Source organism: Cygnus olor, chromosome 12 (genome assembly GCF_009769625.2).
Source record: "Cygnus olor isolate bCygOlo1 chromosome 12, bCygOlo1.pri.v2, whole genome shotgun sequence".
Taxonomy (NCBI): Eukaryota; Metazoa; Chordata; class Aves; order Anseriformes; family Anatidae; genus Cygnus; species Cygnus olor.
In genome coordinates, this window is record NC_049180.1 from 11,727,609 (window position 1) to 11,745,825 (window position 18,217).

General features: G+C 48.9%; 2 protein-coding genes across 5 annotated transcripts in view; both read left to right on the top strand.

Moving 5' to 3' along the window:
• Window positions 1-13,642, top strand: part of NLRC5 (NLR family CARD domain containing 5) — a 54,960-nt gene extending 41,318 nt beyond the window's left edge. For all 3 annotated transcript variants that reach the window (XM_040571105.1, XM_040571107.1, XM_040571106.1), the window contains exons 37-48: window positions 464-547; window positions 1,189-1,272; window positions 1,365-1,448; window positions 2,125-2,208; window positions 3,188-3,271; window positions 5,507-5,590; window positions 6,603-6,686; window positions 7,615-7,698; window positions 7,854-7,937; window positions 9,137-9,220; window positions 10,348-10,431; window positions 11,536-13,642. In XM_040571105.1, coding sequence (XP_040427039.1) covers window positions 464-547; window positions 1,189-1,272; window positions 1,365-1,448; window positions 2,125-2,208; window positions 3,188-3,271; window positions 5,507-5,590; window positions 6,603-6,686; window positions 7,615-7,698; window positions 7,854-7,937; window positions 9,137-9,220; window positions 10,348-10,431; window positions 11,536-11,617 — 1,006 coding nt within the window. In that variant the 3' untranslated portion in view covers window positions 11,618-13,642. The remainder of the gene's footprint in view (window positions 1-463; window positions 548-1,188; window positions 1,273-1,364; window positions 1,449-2,124; window positions 2,209-3,187; window positions 3,272-5,506; window positions 5,591-6,602; window positions 6,687-7,614; window positions 7,699-7,853; window positions 7,938-9,136; window positions 9,221-10,347; window positions 10,432-11,535) is intronic.
• A 2,777-nt stretch (window positions 13,643-16,419) lies between these two features.
• Window positions 16,420-18,217, top strand: part of CPNE2 (copine 2) — a 60,211-nt gene continuing 58,413 nt past the window's right edge. The window contains exon 1 of one of the 2 annotated variants that reach the window (XM_040571531.1): window positions 16,420-16,520. The gene's annotated coding sequence lies outside the window, so the exon portion shown is untranslated. Of the gene's footprint in view, window positions 16,521-16,876; window positions 17,078-18,217 lie in introns of those variants that run through there. The other variant, XM_040571532.1, reaches the window with a different exon arrangement.

The following is an 18,217-nucleotide window of genomic DNA, read 5'->3' on the forward strand; positions in this document are numbered from 1 at the left end:
CAAATGAAAGTGATTTGAGATGGAGACCTTGGCTTTTGTTTACATTGTACATAATTTTATACTGCCCTACTATGTAAAAGATTTTTCTGGTATGAGTATCATTCAGTCCTTTTTGCAGCCCTCTTCAACTGTCAGCTCCAAGCTCATAAATGAGAGGCAGGCTTATAAAGGGTATCTCTGTCCAGTAGAATGCTGGGGGGATTGGTTAGCCCAGAGATGGTCTGTACATGTATATCCTGTGTCTTAGACATCTCTCTGAACTACCCACTCCTCGTAGTCCTGTACACGTGAGATGTGGAATTCTCTTCAAAGGAATTCTCTTCAAACTCATTGGTCCCTGATATTGCTCCCTCTGCTGGCCAGAGCTTGGAATGGGACAGCAGGCCTGTCAGTGAAGAAGTAAACTCCCCTTTTTCACTGTGCTGAGAACTGACCTTCTTATCTAATCTTTGCTATTTCGCAGGCTGACCTCTTGCAGTATTATGCCAACTGGAATTGATTACTTGATCACAGGCTTGCAGAAGTGCCAGGCCATTGAAGAGCTCAAGTGAGTGTACCAGGCTGTCCAGTGTCTGCCAGGTCTTTCTCAAAGCTTTAGTTAAACTACACACGCTCCTGTTTGTACTATGTACAGATGTAGTTTTCCTTATGGCTAGAGGACTTCGGATAGGGAAAAAGCAACAACAGCTTTTTATTTGCAGTGAAGGATGGATAGGAGAAACAGAGATCAGTGGTCTGGAGCAGGGAACGTCGAGTGAAGAAATCAAGTGTTTTCGTAGCTGGTATTTGCATGGATCATATCCCAGCTGGAATATGTGATTCCAGTGTGGCAGTTCCAGAGCTAACATTTTGCTCCTGGAGGATGATCTGGTGGCCTGCATACAGAAGTGGCTTTTCCAGGCATCTACATGTGAGGCATCCTCCTGTTACAAAGCACCCCTGGACCACAAGGGCTTTGCCATATTGTGAGCACAGTGGCACCCTGCTCCAGAGGTTTAGGATTCCTGATGTTTTATCAGCATCCAAAAGCATCCAGTAGAATTGCTTTAGGGAACAAAGCTGAAAACTATTCACAAGGACTAGAATTCACTCCCATTTCTCTTCCGCCCTTATACTGCTCTCTTCTGCTCTGAATGCTTTCATAGCTGCCCATGGGTAGTTAGTTGTTCCTGTTATTTTGTCTTTTAGCCTGGGCCACATGAAACTCAGTGATGCTGCCATTCCTAAGCTTGTGCTGGGCCTTTGTAAAATGCCATCTCTGAAAAGGCTAATGTAAGTATGTGACTGCAGCTCACCTCTAGCCCGTCTTCTGATATTGAATAACACTAGCTTAATGTCCTTTTTCCTGGGGATGTCCTTTCCAGCTTGAACCATAACAGTATTGGTGATGATGGCTGCTCCAGACTCGCAGAAGCCTTGAGGAACATGCACTGCATGGAAGAAATCAAGTAAGTTCTGTCTTTCTTGCAGTCTCCCATCAGCAGAGTGGTGACCCCTAGTGACAACATTTGGAGAGATCCAGATGTGCTTATACACGACGTAGTGAAAGCAGCTCATGTATGAGGTAGCTGCGGTTTGAGGTAAATCAGAGCCTGATGTTGTGAAGGTGAGAGTTTGGTCTAATGTCATTCTGCTGCAGTTACATAGAAAATGTGTTAAATGGAGCATCTGGATTTAAATCTTCTCTGAAAACCCTGTTTAGAACAGGGCCAGAGTCCCTCTTTTGTCCTGAGAGAACCTTGAACCAAGCAGTTCCCTGTTCTGAAAATATCTGAATCTAGAGCCAACCCCAGGCTTGCTCTGCTTTTTTGACTGCCTTCTTTCTACCCAGGTCCTGTCCCTTCTCTACCGTAGTAGTTTAGAAGATTATAACCAGCTGTGTCTTGGGATTCTGGCTGAAGTGATTTTCCACCCATTAACAAGATCTAGTGATTTTGATTGCTGTTTGTAATTTTTTAATGCCTCATTAACGGCTACAAGTCTTCATGAGAGAGTTAAGACAAGCAGCTCTTTTATTCTCCTGTCAAGGTCAGAGCTATCATCCAGCAGATGGGAGACATTACATAAGATGTCATGCTGTTGGGATTTTCCTTTGCAACACAGCCTTTTTTCTTCTCTTTAAAGTTTAGCCCACAACAAGATTGGAGATCCAGGCCTGATAAATATAGCCACTGCCCTGCTGGAAATGCAAAACCTGAAGAGAATCAAGTGAGTCACTTTGTTTTGTTTGCAGTGATTTTGGGATGTTGCTGCAGTTGGTGGGAAAGCCTGTGTGGGAAGCCCCCTGCTGCTTTCATTTCTACGATGTTCCACCTCTTTCCAGCCTTTAACATGTCATTGTAAACCTGATACAAAATGTACAAAAGTAATGGAAGGTGTTTCCTCTCCTGCCTTCCCCTTGTGCATCTGCTCCTGGCATCAACTTTTTCTGCCGGTGCAGAGGCTCTTTGATAGTGAACGTCACAGCCATATCTTCATGCAGGCATCCCCAGAAGCAGCAGTGGGTACTTGTTGGCCTTTGCTAGCTGCTTGAACAGAGAGATCTCTGATTCATTTGTCTCCTGGAAAGTAAATACACAAGCTCATGGGGAATCTTACAAGACTCAGATCTATGCAGCGTTTTTCCTTGGGCTGTGTAAAGTTCCCAGAGTGGTGTCCCCCAGTGTTGCTATGCTGCTTTTCTTTTCCTAGTGGAAGTAGAGGTGAAATTGAAAATACATCGGGGCTGTCTTCAGACTGTCTTCTGATATGGCTTCTATTGTGTTCAGACAAGGCTCTCAGTCAGAGGCATGGATTCAAACAGTCTCTGCTAAGAGGGAACAGATATGAGAGCATCCAGGTTGTCTATTAGGCTCAGCTCTGGAGTATGCCTTGAACTTTTTTAAAATTAAAAACCTGATAATGACTTGAACAACAAAAAGAAATTCCGTATTCTGTCTGGAAGAGGAAAACCTGCTCCTTCCTCCCAGTATCTGCCAAGGCAGGAGAGACTCAGTAGGTGAGGTAAACAGATGACAAATCCCCAGGCCATTTTCCAGAGATTTATGGGGATATACCACTGCAACCCCATGTAGCCCATCACTGCAGTGACTCAGGTCTTCCCTTACACCAGATCACAGTGAAGTATCTTAAGCGGGTACATTCTGGTTCTTGTTCAGTCACTGAGTGTCTTTCATGCTTATTTTAGCCTTTCAGGGAATAGTCCTAGTCCTGCTGGAGGGGAAAAGCTGATGGAAGCTCTTGCCTATTGCAAGCACATCGAGGAGTTACTGTAAGTATATAATTTCCAATGTCCCTTCAGGAGGTAGGGCAAAAAACAAGGCATAGAAACCAAATCTAATCTGGCTCCAGTAAAGCTAAAGTCAGTTTTAGTATTGTTTCTTGTGAGAGCAGGGTAAAAACTCACAGCTGAATAGGACAGGAATGTGTGGTGCTGGCTGTGGGATGTTTGGGGATTTCATGTTCACTACAATCTCTTGGAGATTCCCAAGAACAGTACAAACTGTGTCAGTGGAGAAGAGCTGGATCTGCAGTTTAACAGCAAGTGTCATGGGCATATGGACTGTGTAGTGCGTTTTTTGCCTAAGAAATCAGCTTTAACCTATATGGCTACAAAAATGGAGGGAAGATGACAGAGGCTTTAATCAGCCATATTTATTGTCAGTCATTCCATTTCGGACCACTTTATAGAACGAATGTACCCTGACATATTAAACAAATAAGAAAATTTAAAAAGAACAAATCAGAAGAAAGTGTTCAGTTCCAATTAAAATGCTGAAGTTATTAAAATAACTTTCAGATTACAACATTCTGGACTAAGGACTCACATTATAAAGTGCAATTTCAGTATAATTCCAGCTCAGGACAGCTGTGGTGGTTTCACTTGGGTGGGCAGCCAAGTTCCACCATGACCACTCTCTCACTCCCCCTTCTCGAAGGGGGAGAAAATACAATACAAAGGAATCAAGGGTTGAGATAAGGACAGGGAGATCACTCAACAAGTGTTGTGACAGGCAAAAGAGACTCAGCATGGGGAGATTAGAGAAATTTATTACCTATTACTAACAAGCTAGAGAAGGGGGAAACAAAGGAAAGAAACCAAATATGCCTTCCCCCCCATCCGCCCTCTTCTACCTCCTCCCCCTGAGTGGCACAGGGGAACAGGGGAATGGGGGTTGCAGTCAGTCTGTAGCACTTCATCTCCGCCACTCCTTCTTGGTCACTCTCTGCCCCTGCTCCACGTGGGGTCCCTCCCACGGGATGCTGTCCTTCCCGAACTGATCCTGCGTGGGCTTCCTGCAGACAGCAGCTCTTCAGGAACTGCTCCAATATGGCTCGTACCATGGGGTCCATCCCCCAGGAACGAAATGCTCCAGCACGGGTCCCCCATGGGCGGCAGCTCCCCCCAGACCCCCTGCTCCTGCGTGGGCTCCTCTCCACGGGCTGCAGCTCCGGCCCGGGGCCCACTCTGGCGGGGGTCCTCCACAGGCCGCAGCCTCCGTCGGTGCAGGTCCACCTGCTCCACCGTGGTCTCCTCCACAGGCTGCAGCGTGGAACCCTGCTCCACTGTGGTACCCCATGGGCTGCAGGGGAACAGCCTGCTTCACCATGGTCCTCACCACAGGCCGCAGGGGACTTCTGCTCCAGCACCTGGAGCACCTCTCTCCCTCCTTCTTCACTGACCTTGGGATCTGCAAGACTGTTTCTCACTTCTCTCTGTCTCCCAGCTGCTGTGTAGCAACAGTTTTTTGTTGTTTTTTTTTTCCTTTCTTAGATATGCTCTCACAGAGGCACGAAGAACATCACTTACTGGCTCAGCTCTGGCCAGCAGTGGGGCCCTTATCTAAAATGGTGCAGCTTCTAGATTCTTCTCACAGAAGCCACCCCTACGGCCCCCTGCTACCAAAACCTTGCCACATAAACCCACTACAACAGCCCAGTCAGTAAAGGAGGTCAGTGTAGTCCTGAGAAGTGTAAGTCAATGGATGCAGGAGGAAATAACACTTCCAAAATGTGGTATTACATCTTGCTCTGATGGCTTGCAGACAGACAGGATGGCATCTTCTACTGCTGGGGACTGATTGAGTCTCTCCACATGTTGGTGGGCAGCAGTCTCTCCTATGCTTGCCTAGATAGTGAGATGAGGAAGGTTGGCTGCTCTTGCAGCAGACAAGTCTTAGAGCAAAGAGGAGGAACAGAAAATGTGAGTTGTTTAACTTTCTGGCTGGCTGTCGTACTATTAAGGTGATATCCAGAAACATCACCACAGTGTGAGTACAGCATATTTTGCTTCACTATTTAACTTCTGCTGCAGGATTACAAAACCTCATTGTTATTTCTGCCCACCCTCAGTGTCCTTTGGATTGTGGACATTAGCTCCTTTCAGTGCAGTCCCATGCACATGTGGGTGAGGAATGGGGGTCACAGATACGAGTAGGTGACAGATGGGTGAGGAATGAGGCTTTGTATCTCACCGCCAGTAACATTTTGTTTCTGCCCCTTCCAGACTATCAAGGAATGTTTTTGGAGATGGGACAGCAGTGAAACTTGCCCTCTGTCTACCTCATGTGAGCAGCCTGAAGATCCTGCAGTAAGTATCAGCCTCTGCTCAAGGAAAGCAGGATATCCTGGGAATATGTGGGATGGCCAAAAGAAGGCAATGAAAAAGGAAAAAAGCATAGACTGAAGTGGTACACTGGTTTCTGATGTAGACGTTATTTTAAGTGGCTCAGGATTGAGAAACCCTCCACAGTTACTCTGCTGCATCAAACACTTACCATACTCCTTACCTTAAGTCACTCCGTTATTGGTGTCGAATCAGCTATTCTTGTGTAATTTCTTGCAGCGTTAACTTTAGAGATGAACCCGGCATTGTATATGCAGTAAAACAGCCCTGTTAATTGGTTTCGACCGTGTTAACTTCCAATGCTTCTGGCTGTCCTCTTGTTCTCATGTAACATAAGCATATATATCAGCAGCTTTTGTGGCCCCTCACTATTCTGTGCAGGCATCTCTGAGTCATTTTTCTCCCTGAACTCAGTGGTGTTACGTCTTTAAAACTTGTATGGGAGTCTTTCCAGGGCTCTAATGTGTAGGACTTTCTCATACTACGTTGCAGTAGTAAATCAAGAAATCTGTGAACTAAGAGTTCACTGGGCTCAATTAGCCTAGTATCATCAAAACATAACTTAGAGAAGCAATCCCAGCAGTGAGAGGCTTCAGTCCTCCAGGCAGGTTCTTGTCTTCATTGGAAAGGTGTTGGGAAATCTCGAGACATGAGGTCCCATCTGCTCATTGTTCCTAAGGTCATTCCTTACCATCTCAAACTGATCCCATGTGCGCAGAGCTGGAGGCAGGCTCCCAGTGGTACCAAGCAGCCTTTGCTTTTGCATCGACTGGCTGATTGTGCTCCTTTGTTGTGAGCACAGGCAAATCCAGTGAGCTACATGTCCTTAGGGCCAGGTGTCACTGGCAGCAGCAGGAATCAGCACCAGGTGCTGATTAAAAAGATGTTGCACCTTTCTTCTTGGCAAGTTACATACGAGCTTTTGTTACAGTTTTATTCTAAAATAATCCTCAAATGCTTGTGTTTCTTTTGCTAGCTTACAGAAAAATAACATTGGGCCAACAGGAGGGACAGAGCTGGCCAGAGCCCTGGTGGCATGTGGGCTGTTGGAAGAGATAAGGTAGGTCATGGCAGGACTACTCGGGATGGTGCCAAATGTATGTATATCACTCTGCAGGTGGGAGGCATTTCAGCTCTCTGGCCTGGGGCTGTCATCTAGGCTCTTTCCCTGTGCAGAATGGTCCCATGGAAGGCAATCCCTCCACGCCTCCTAGACATGTTTCTTAGGGTGAAAGGAAACGCTGTTTGAAGTTCTGCTGGGCCTTTTGTAGCTATGCGCCTTTGAACTATTTTCTGCAGTAACCTGAGGACTGATAGGGTTTCTAAATATGAAATTGGAAGAACGGTGGCAATATGAATTAACTCTTCCACCTGCATCCTTAATGCCACCGTTCTTTGTTATGTGTATATGGTTAAATCAAAAAACTAAGATGTGGGTAATTTGGGTGTGAGATATGGTAGAGCAGGGTATGTATTGCCATGGCTCATGTTTGCTGGTAAACAGGAATGGAGCAGCACACCCTGGTGAAGGCTGGAAAGCAGTTACTGCTGCTCCTGAGCTTTTGAGATCCATATCTTCTTCCCATTCTCCCTTTGATGTACAAGCTTACCTTCATTTCCTCGAGAGGCACACCAGTCGCTAACTATAGTATAACCTCTTGTTTCCAGTTTTGCATGCAACTCATGATGTGCTGCAGGTGTGTCCATCTCAGCCACAGGTATAACCCTGCATTGCTGTCTGCAATAGATTAACTGGTGAATGGATTTAGGTTTGTAAGTTAGAGCAAGGCTGTCATTCCCATTTTACCAAGCAGGGAATTGACCCTGAGTTGACAAGTCTGGCCTGTCCTTGCTGTCTAGAGTCCTCACTTAGTCTGGGTACTAGTAACTGATTTGCTAATACACCTAGTTACGTTTTGGTGGTGGGACTTCTCTGACCGCAGCTGCTTTCTCTGCTGCCACTCAAAGCTTCTCTGTTATTCTTACAGTTTATCAGAAAATGACCTCGGGGAAGGGAGTATCCATGCCCTGTCTGAGGGACTGCCACACTTGGAACACCTCCGGAAGATTGAGTGAGTATCAGGGCACTGAATGCTCCCAGGGCAGATTGTGGTTGGCTTTCTTTGTAGCATCTCAGAAGATGGTGCTGGTGCTGTATTCCCACCGGTTCTGAAACCAGCACTTTGTGCCCTCTTTTTCTTTTTTTTTTCTTTCTCCCCTGCTTCAGCTTGAAACTCTGTGGAATCACTGATGATTCTTCAAAATCACTTTCTTGCGCCTTCCAACAATGCCCTGCCATGGAGGAAATAATGTGAGTATGGAAGTGGATGGGGAGGTCCTTCAACACGCAGGTGATGCTTGTATTGATGCCTGCTCTTACTGTTACCTGCAGAACACTTCTGATCCTGCTACACATTTATTGATACTTACCACTACAGTACTTTTTAGTGATAAATTTGGTAGTGATTTATCGACTGACTAAATTCACTGCAAAAAAATTCGCTGGTATAGCTTGCACTTTGTTGGAAGTGAAATGTGAAGAGCTGAACAGAATGTGAAGGAAAACACTCATCTTCAAACTCTGCCCATTATCCTTTGTCTTCTAGCATCTGATCTGAGGGGCAGGACAAATTCCTTGTCTTGTGCTTCATGGCCAAGTCTTGTCCCCATTTTTAAAAAAGATGGCTACAGCTAGCTCTCAGAGCAGAGCAGGAGCTTTTCTGTGTAATTGTAGAGACTGAACTGAGAGCTCAAAGCAAAATAAATTCAGCCTGCAGATCAGCAGGTGGTACCACCAGCTCCTAGAGGTCACTCCTCTACCAGGCTATAGATCTGCCAGACCTAGGCTCTCCAGACATCTTTGCTGTGGCCAGCAGGGTGACACTTGACTGTCATGCTACTCTGATGTGCCGCAGTTCTGCAAGTACTTGTGAAAGGTTTGAATAAAATGATGCATGGGTCATAAGCCCCCCCCGACTTTCCCTTCCTCCCCCAGAAGGTATTTGCGTGGAGATCGCAGGTATTTTAGGACTTAGGACATTAAGTAAAAGCCAGGATTTTATTGCCAGTCCCAAGAGAGGTGAATTCTGGTGCTAACACCACGTAATGTAGTGGAGTAATAGGATGAGTAAAGCAGTATGCATGACAGTATGCTGACACCCATGAAATCCCAGAACAGTCCATGAAGTTGTTTGGTAGAGGGCCCCTATTTTTGGACTGGATTCTGTCTTGCCTTTCTTCTTTGGATCTTATGCACAGTACAGAAATTCTGTACAGAGTTCCAGAATGTCTTATCACACACGGAAATATGTGGTGAAACTGAGGAAACCCCTCAAAATTAATCTTTGTAGAGTAGGGGAACTTTTACCTGCCATGGTAAGACAGTAATAACCTCTTGTAAATAGTCTAATCTGTGAGGGGCTTGTAGCGTAGCACTAATGTTGTTACCCTTGTGTTCACTGTTGGTTGGGCTTGGCTGACTCACCAGCTGGGGTTTCTTGTCTATCTTAGATTGTCTTGGAATTCCCTTGGGGATGGAGGAGCCCAAGAGTTGGCCAGTGCCCTCCCAGGGATGGAAAAGCTGAAGATGTTAGAGTGAGTACAGCCCCAAGAGCAACACCAGGAAGACCGGTATTTGTGTCGTTGAGCCTTCAACTACAGTACTTCTGTGGGATGTATGCTAGGAACAACAGACAGACATGCTTCTGCAATTCAAATGCAGAATTCAAATACTTACTTAGCCCGCTGTATACACTGTGGGCCAGCCTTGCTTGGGTGATACACAGAGTGAAGTGGTGTTGAACCACCTCTTGCTTAATTTAAGGTATTTTCTGGCTGTGGAGGTATCTGAGAAGAATCTAGTCCGCCCAGGCCTCCTGTTTGAGTCATGAAAGACAAAATGGTATTTCTAGGGCATGAGTCATATCATTTAATAGCCTCAGGTGAGCTTCTTCCTGGAGGCTTTTATTTCTCTTCAATGCTTTGGGTGGCCTAGATGGTTACCGTGCTCAGAGAGCCTATAGCAGGGCAAGAAGTACATAACCCATGCTGGAGTGGCCAAACTGTGGGTTCTGGGCCGCAGGAGCTCACAGGAAGCTCAAATGCAGCTCCTGCGCTGGAACTGTGGTGCAACCAGCAGCTGGGTTTGATGTTACCTGTTCACATGCTGGCCAAGTGGCATCACAGCCCTACTCCATGGGAGAGATTTGTTGTCTCCTGCTCAAGAACTGTACTTGGAGCTTTCTTCCCCCTGGCCCTCTGGAACACGTGGTATGTGTCTTCCATCTCTCAGCTATATTAAAAATAAGAGCTTGTGGATCGCTGGATCAGGACTGAGTCTTGTTTGTCCTGGGTGGGGAAACTACACGGTAGAGGTTTCCCGGCTGTTTTACAGGTACAAGCAGGAAGGTTGTTTTTGAGGCAGGAAGAATTATTTCTAGCATTTTTTTGGCACCAACCTCATGGTGGGATCTCTTAGAGTGCTCCAAAGACAAGGGAGCTCTTACAAGTCCTATTGCTAGAAGGAAGTCGTGGGGAGCAGTGCATACTTCCTGTATAAATAGGGCCGTGGTCATCAAGATGATGATGATGTTGGTTGTGAAGCATTGCTGCTCTAGTACAAAAACGTGGCTTCTGGGACAGGAGAAGGAGTCAGTGGTTGTTTTGGTGTTTTCTGCTCTTAATGTTGTTTTGCTTTTTAAAACGTTTTGTTTTTAAAATAGTCTGGAGAAAAATCGCATTGGTGCCTTTGGAGCCATGAAGCTATCAGAGGAACTTGTCAAGTGCCCGGAAATTCAGTTCATAAGGTGAGCAGGTATCACGGAGGGCTGTGGCTGTATGTTGGGTCACCTAGGGGAAGTCGGGGAGTCTTGGGACAGGTGTGACCCATGCTGGCCTGCTGCCTCAAGTAAACTGGCATGGATTATATTACTGCAAGGGACACAGACACAAGCCAAGCAAACTGAGGGTTTTCTAGTCCAGCTCCACCTCCTCAGAAAATCACAGAAAAAAAAAAAAGGGACTGCAAGGCTTTATATGAGGCAATAATAAAGACCCACTTGTGTAATCTTCCCATCAGGAAGTTTGTTGCATTACTCCTGTAAGTTTTCTTTCTCCAGTTACGTCTGGTTTCACTTCCAAAATATTTTCCTGCCCTGTCCCAGCCTCTGTCCTGGGATCTGTATCTTGCAGATACCCACTCTTTGTCATTGCTTCTCCAAACCATGTGTATCAAACTCCACTAGAAGCCTCTTGTGAGAGACATCCATTCATCCATCACTCATTGGAAAAGTCACTCTTCTCAGAGTGCCTCTGATAATTTTTTGGTAACACGAGTCCCAAAGCCAAGTATCTGCTCCTATCTAAGCTGTCTCTTTGACCCAAAACCAGCCTCTGTTTTCCCCAGTAGTGAGAGCATCTGCAGAGCAACCACTGAGAAATATTACTGGTTCCAGCTGCAGCTTGGGGCCCCTGTGTTCTTGCTCAACGTGGTGCAGCACAGCACATAGCCCCTCTGGCTCCATGGAGCACTCTGCTTCACAAGGCCTGGTACAGGCAGTGTTGGGGTAGACTCCAACAAATGAGGCAGATGAAGGAGGGTGTCTCACATAATCCAAGTTGCTTGTGTAACTCAGCTTTTCCTCCCCTTCCTGAGATCCCAGTGGCCTGAGGACCTTTCAAAGCCTTAATCTTTCTCCCAAGATAGATCAGTGAGTCCATTTCAGCAGGCAGGAAGCTGCTGGGTGGCTGCTGTGTCACTGAGATACGGCCATACCTTGCTCTTGTCTCGCTGTCAGACCGGCTTTGATAAAAACCTAAAGCTGCCTCTTTGAGTCAGCCACTGTGTTGGGCATTCCAGCTCCTGGCCCACCACACCAAATCCTACAGTAACACGCTTGCTGTCGTTACAGGCTGTGGGACAATCCGGTGCCCAAGGGCCTCGCTGCAGACTTGACAAGCCAAGACCCAAGACTGTGTTTCTCCTTCTATTAGCAAAGAAAAGACATCACCTGACTAGGAATTGTTTTCCGTTTCTCATTGACCTCAAAAATTGCACTAAAAGAAAGAGATTCTGAAGAACGCAGGAAACCAAAATTCCTCCAGCTAAAAGCTGTAATTATAATGTCTTTCGTTGCACTGAACCAAGTGTAAGCACTTACGTGTGTTTTGTTTTTTGTAAGCTTTTACTGTACAGAAGAACAAAAAGACTAAAGAATTGCTGCTGAGCAGGCAACGTTCTTCGTGTACCAACACTGAAACTCTCTTCAGGATGATGAGATGCATCTGCTCATGCTCTCAGAAAACCAGCAGAATATTTCATTATCTTTAATCAAGATTACAACACCTACAGGATGTTCCAATAAAAGAATGAACATCCTCCAGGAGAGGATGTAACATTTTTACAAAACTGTAAACCGTTGATGCTGTTACAAATGCACTGGACCAAGTTGTTTGAAAATTGTATATAGCTCTGTGTGAAATACCTCTATGATTTTTAAGAAAAAAAAAAAGGTTTTATTTGCTTCATAGCAGGCTTCTCTTCATGCAGAATTGTCTCAGTTTCATAGTAAAAACTTCAGAACTTTGGCAATTTCAAATCATTGTCCAACAATGATGAATATTTGTGCTGCAATACAGCCTGATATCGCCGTAAATTTCAGTGAGAAAACTTGAAGTACTGAAGGTGTAAAGCAATTCGTAAGAAAATTGTGCCCATTATATGTGAGACGGTATGCAGCACTGCCTACTTTCCTGTGGGGTTTTCCAGAGCTTTGTTGGATTTTTGGATGACTCTGCTTCACTAGTCTCTTTGAGGTGAAGAGAAGGGTAAATTAGCTTCAAGTGCTGCAATTTAGACTACATAATGGGTTCTTCAAGCCTGTGCGTTGCCTGGCCATGAATGCTGCTGGACTGGAGGGAGAAGATCCCAAGCACTGAGTTTTCTGCTCTGCAGAGGAGACAAACCATGGCTGCTCCTTGCATGTGCAGAATGACAGTTTGTGTTGCAGGAGTGCATGTCATTCTCATTATTTATTAACTTGTGTTATAAAGTTTTCCTTATGTGCTTGTACTGTAAATATTTAATCTTTGTGGTATGTGGGCAGCCAGTGGTTGTTACTCCTGGAGGAGCTACTGTCCTTATTTAAAGATCAGCATCAGGCTCTGGGAGATACTGATGCTGTTGCATAGAGGTAGGACCCATTTTGTAGAGAATGCAGTCTGAAAATGCTATAAAAAACACAACAAACAAAAAAGATGGTGAGATTTCTTATTAGGCCATAATTCATTAAAGTAATCAAGTATCTGAGATTTAAACACTGGAATTTAAGATAAGGCTTTTCCAAATGTGGCCTTTATTTTCATTTTGCTTTTTCAGATCTAGTTTGAAGATGCAAATCTTTGTAGTGCCCATCAGTGTGGTGCAACAGGCACTGTGACCACAGGCAGAGAGGTGCGTCAGTGCTGTTCGTTCCTCACAGCTTTCGAGGTGAGCAATGTTAACTGGGCTCTGCTCTGCCCATGGTCTCCCAGGACTTCTGTTGGAAATGCAACAAGGTGGACAGAGTTTTCAGTAACAGTCCATCCTGGTCCAGGCTGTGATTTGAAAAGCCATTTTATCCTGCATTTTCAACATCATTTTAGTAGGACTGAGTACTATGTCTCATAAAAAATGAGGTTTACTCTGTATGAAGAATAAAATCACTGGGATGTTACTCCTTAATGCACCTCATGATGGCCAGGTTGTAATCTTCAGTAGCAGCCGCTGCCAGAGTCTTTTGCTGTTACCACAGTCCCATGCAAGAGCAGGAAAACCAGACAGTGATATTCACTGTCAAACAGAGGTTTGTCTAGCTCCGTGGTGTCACCTCCTTGATGCATTCCTGCCTTTGAATTTGTTCTGGTGTCATGATAATTTATTTTCCTCTTTTACTGGTGTGAAATGTACTTTCTTGCATATTGCTTTTCCTCCTTTTTTGATGGGAAAAATAAATGTGTTCTGAGTAATTAAGAAAGCCACTTTGAGTGCTTGACTTTTTAGTTCTGTTTTTTCCATGTCTGGGATGCTAACCTCAGATGGCTGCCTTTGCACAGGGATCTCTTGGGTTACATCATATTGTTGGATTGTTCTTCCTTGCAATGAAATCTGTGATTATCCTCTGCCGTTCCCCTGACTCCTGAAGTTAGGAAGCAAACACTGTATGCCATGAGGTTTGTAAAGACATGAGGCATGCTAAGAACATTAGTGCAGCATTCTTCTTGACTTTAGACATTAAAGAGCGTCTGTGAAATCCCCATGCACCCCTGCAGTTCCCATGTTCATTCCAAAATTCAAGATTAGCTCCCAGACTCCTGACGGGCATCACTGGGCATCATCTCTTCCAGAACACCAGGTGTCAGCAAAACCCCAGGCATGAGAAGCAGTTGTCTGTAGCCCAGGTATCCCTGGCCCAAACCAGGCACCGGGCTGTATTTCAGTGCATGGGCCCTCCCTGGCGTGCCCAAACACAAGGTTGCATGTTTTCTGTGCCTAGCTGGCTTCGTTTGCTGGATTAGGCCTTTAAGTATTCTACTTATCTGAGGCTTTGTGGAAATGTCACTGCGTTTAGAGAAACTGGGGTCTGGGTTGAGTTATGTGTGAAGCAGAATAATGCAATTGGTCCTGAATTTGTTTCTTACACTGAATAGCTGGAGCCATCAGGCTGCCCTTCCCCAGCGTGCTTCCCATTGTCACTGCGATGCTGATTTCCGTATTCTCAGCTTGCAGCCATGTCTGAAAAGTTTCCAAGGGGAACCTGGAGGCCTCATCCAATACCAAGGGGTAGCATTAGCCTTACGGTACGCAGGAAGACATGAGAAGCTGTTGGGGATTGCGCGAGATGGCTGAGTACTGGAATGATTCCCAAATAGATAATTAACATGGGCCACTTTCAGAGCTGTCACTATTAGGTTTCACATTTATCATGGTCCAAAAATGGAAGTCTGTCAGGACTTCCGCACACCCCTATTGTTTCAGGCTGCCTGCAGCCTGCAGAAGACAATGAACGTGCCAGTCAGGACTGGTTCCATGCACAGAAGGGATTTTGCCCCCTGAGACCAGATCTTTAGAAATAAATACACTGCTGTAAACAAACATACTGCTGGAGGGTGGTGAGGAGCCCAGACTCTGTGCTGTGGAATAGACAGAGCTGGGCTGAGCCAGGCTTTTGCATGCAATGGCTGCTGTTGAGTAGAGTTGGAAATGCAGCTGCAGTTTCCCCTCTGATAAAACCAGCTCTGAACCCATTGGGACTCCAAGGTGTCATGTTGGACAGGAGAGAAAACAAAGGAAACGCTTATTTCAGAAAAAACTGCCATGTTGGCATTCATGCAGTATTGGCTTCCTCTCCCTCCAGAGGGACACTTGGGGACAGTAGCATGGAGGTGACAGGGCAGCCCCAACACAAGACCCATTTCTTGCGCAGATCCCAGATACCGGCTGAATCCCTCTTTCGGGCACAGCCTCCTTCCTTCCTGCACTAGCTTCTGGCTGGGTTAACACAGAAAGAAGGATTTTGCTCTTAAAGACCTGCATTTGGGCTCAGCTTTTGTTTGGATGTGCCCCCCAAAAGGCACGCTGCCTGGGCAGAGCAGAAGCATCCTGCATGCCCCTGCCCTGCTGCTGGGCAAGGGACAGCCAGGCAGCCAGGAAGGGCACAGGGCTGGGAAAGGGAGGGACAGCATCAGCAGGGAAATCTGCCTTAGTGCCTTACAATTCATCTGGCTTTAAGCAACCAAGCTGCAGGAGAGGGGAAAGCTGGTGAGGGGGACGCTGGGACTTGCTCTTGTTGACTGTGGTCTTTAAAAGCATGAACAGAACCTGCAATAAAGGGCCCCATACAAATAAAGATGACTCATTTAATCTGACGCCTCAAAGGGATGCTTGCAGTCTGATTACCCTATCTCCATCTCAGAAATATCTGTATAAATATCCTTTACGTCTGCTGATGTGTTGGCCAAGCACCAGGTCGGGCTGCTAATGGTGTATTGGGTGCAAACCCCGACGACAGCCATCCAGAGGGGAAAGCAAGGCAGCTCCTTGGCTGGAGCAGGTGGCGGGAGGCCCGGTGGCTTCTGAGTCAGAGAGCTGCCCGTTCCCCTTGCTTAAGCAGCCTTTTGCCATGGGGAGCGGGGGAGGCGAACCACTGGCATCGTCCCAGCGTGGGGCAGGGCCTGGTCCCAGCCGGCGAGACAAGGCCAACCCGGTTGGCAGCCAGTGTCCGTCAGAAGCGAGGGGTGCTGCTCCCACGAAGTTGTGTTTTCCTCATGGGGAAATAACAGGGGAAGTCATCTGCAAGCCTTCCCCCTGCTTTGGTCTGAAAGCTTTTCCAGCCGCGTTTGCAGAGCGAAGGGCCGCGAAACACAGCCGAAGGGGCAAACTTCGAGTGGATCCTGCTTCTTCTATGGGAAAACGTTCCCTTAGCGAGAGGCTTTATTGCAACGTATGCGTTGAGCGGAACGTTCCTTTGGAGCACAGTTAGCTCCAGAGAGGGACTTCGGGGGATGACGACGGCAGGAAACACCCCAGAACACCGAGCAGCACCCCGGACGCCAACGAGGGGGTGCGTGACGTCCTGCCTCGACGCCGCGAGCCCCGAACCGGGCCGGCACCCCCAGGCACCCTGAGGCACCCCGAGGCACCCCCAGGCACCCCGCCTGCGCCCCTTCCCCGCCCGGGGCAGGAGGAGGAGGAGGAGGAGGAGGAAGGGGCGGGGGCCGCGCTGCCGCCGCTGCCGCCCGCGGTCCCCGCCCGCGGGCCGCGCCCCCCGAAGGCGGCGGCGGGCGGCGGGCAGCGGCCATGGCGAGGCGCTGAGCCCGCGCCCCGCGGGAGCTGCTCGGCCCGGCCCGGCCCGCGGCGGTGAGCACGGGGCAGGGGGCGGCGAGGAAGGGCAGGGGGCGAGGGGCGGCGGGCGGCACCGGGGAGGTGACAGCCCTCGGGGCAGGGCGGGGACGCCCCTGCCCGCAGCCTTCGCGTTCCCCTTTCCCCCTCCCCGAGCCCGGTGGGGCTGCGCGCCTGTTGCTCTGCCCGGCCTGCTCGCTGTGGCCGCGGGGAAGCGGTTCTCCCGCCCCTCGTGCGGCTCAGCGGCCGCCCCGAGCCCTCCCCGCCGCTCCCCGGCTGCGGGGAGAAGCGCCCCGGCCCCGGCCCCCGCCCGCGCTCCCGAAGCCACGAGCCCGGGCAGCGCCGAGCCCCGCCGGGGGGAGCCCGGGGGTCCCGGGGCTTCGGCCGTTCCGCGGGGCAGGCGGGGCCCCGGTGCCCTTCGTGCGCCTTCGTGGGTCCCGAGGGGTCCCCGCGGGAAGCCGCCCGGGTGCCCGAGCCGTGCCCGGAGGACGGCGGGCAGGGAGATGTGTTCCTGGCACCCCTGCCAGGCTGAGGACCTGGCGCTGGAAGTCTCCGTGGGAGTCGCCCCGGTTTAGGTGAGCCGACGGCTCGAAGGCAGCGGGGCTGCGGGCCCGCGGGAGCTGCTCGCAACGAGCTGGGCGGAGCGGGAGCTGCAGGGGTGAGAGGAGAGCAGAGCTTCGGGCAGCGGCGGCAGGAACACCTCCGAGGGGCCGGACCCCTGCTGCTGGCTGTCCAAGCCTGAGCTGCTTGGCAGCAAGGGGCTGGGAAGGTCCCTGCGAACCCGAGCTCTGGGCTTGAAGCCTCCTGGAGGTGCTCCCTTGGAGCTGGGGGCAGAATCAGGCCGGTGCGAGCGCTGTGCGTATCCCGTATCGCTGCCCCGGCTCCTGCCTCCTCCTGCCTCCAGGCATCTGCCTCTGCTGAAGGACCTGCCGCAGCCCTGGCCGTGTGCGCCCATCCCTAAGCGCTGGGAGCCGGGGGGGGCTTGCTGTTAGAAAAGCCTGAGTCAGGAATTTCTAGCAGTGGGGCCAGTACTGGGGCTTTCTTACACAGTGTGTGGTATCGCTGTGCTTTTCAGAGGTCAGAAATGTTTTATTATGGGTCAGACGTCACCTTGGAGTGAGCCCTGTCCGGGGGACAGAGAGTAGAGCGATGAGGAGGGCTGGGAACAAAAGCTCGGGGCGTTGGGAGAGGATCCTTTCTGAAGACCTGAGTAGGAGGAGGATGTTTTCATGGAGTAACCTCAGGGAAGCGATGCGTTTGCTTTGATTACAGCTGCGTGACAGCCTGGGATACATGTTTTCTGATGAGGTTCATTTTTGTTTCTCTGCTGCAACATCTGTCATTGATTTTAGGGCATCCCAGCCAGGACAGTGTGGAGGGAAGGTGCCAGGCAAAGTGTGCCTGGCCGTGGCACGGGTGGCCCCCAGCGCTTGTTCTGGGGAGGTGAGAGGTCCTGGAGCTGCCTTCTGAGGCCGTCGTGGTGCTGCAGCTCTGGGGGCATGGGCAGGGCGGTCGGGGCGGGTGTCTGCGAGTCCAGCCATGGAGCCGCTCCCTCCCCACTGCCTGTCTGAGCTCAGCTGGGTGGTCCAGAGAGAAACGAGATCACCAAGGGCCACATCAGTGCACCGCCCCGGGGGTGTCCGTGTTCCCGGGGAGGGGGCACAGCCAAGGACCCTGCACCGCCTGCTCGCAGCCTCTTTCATTCAAGAAGCCAT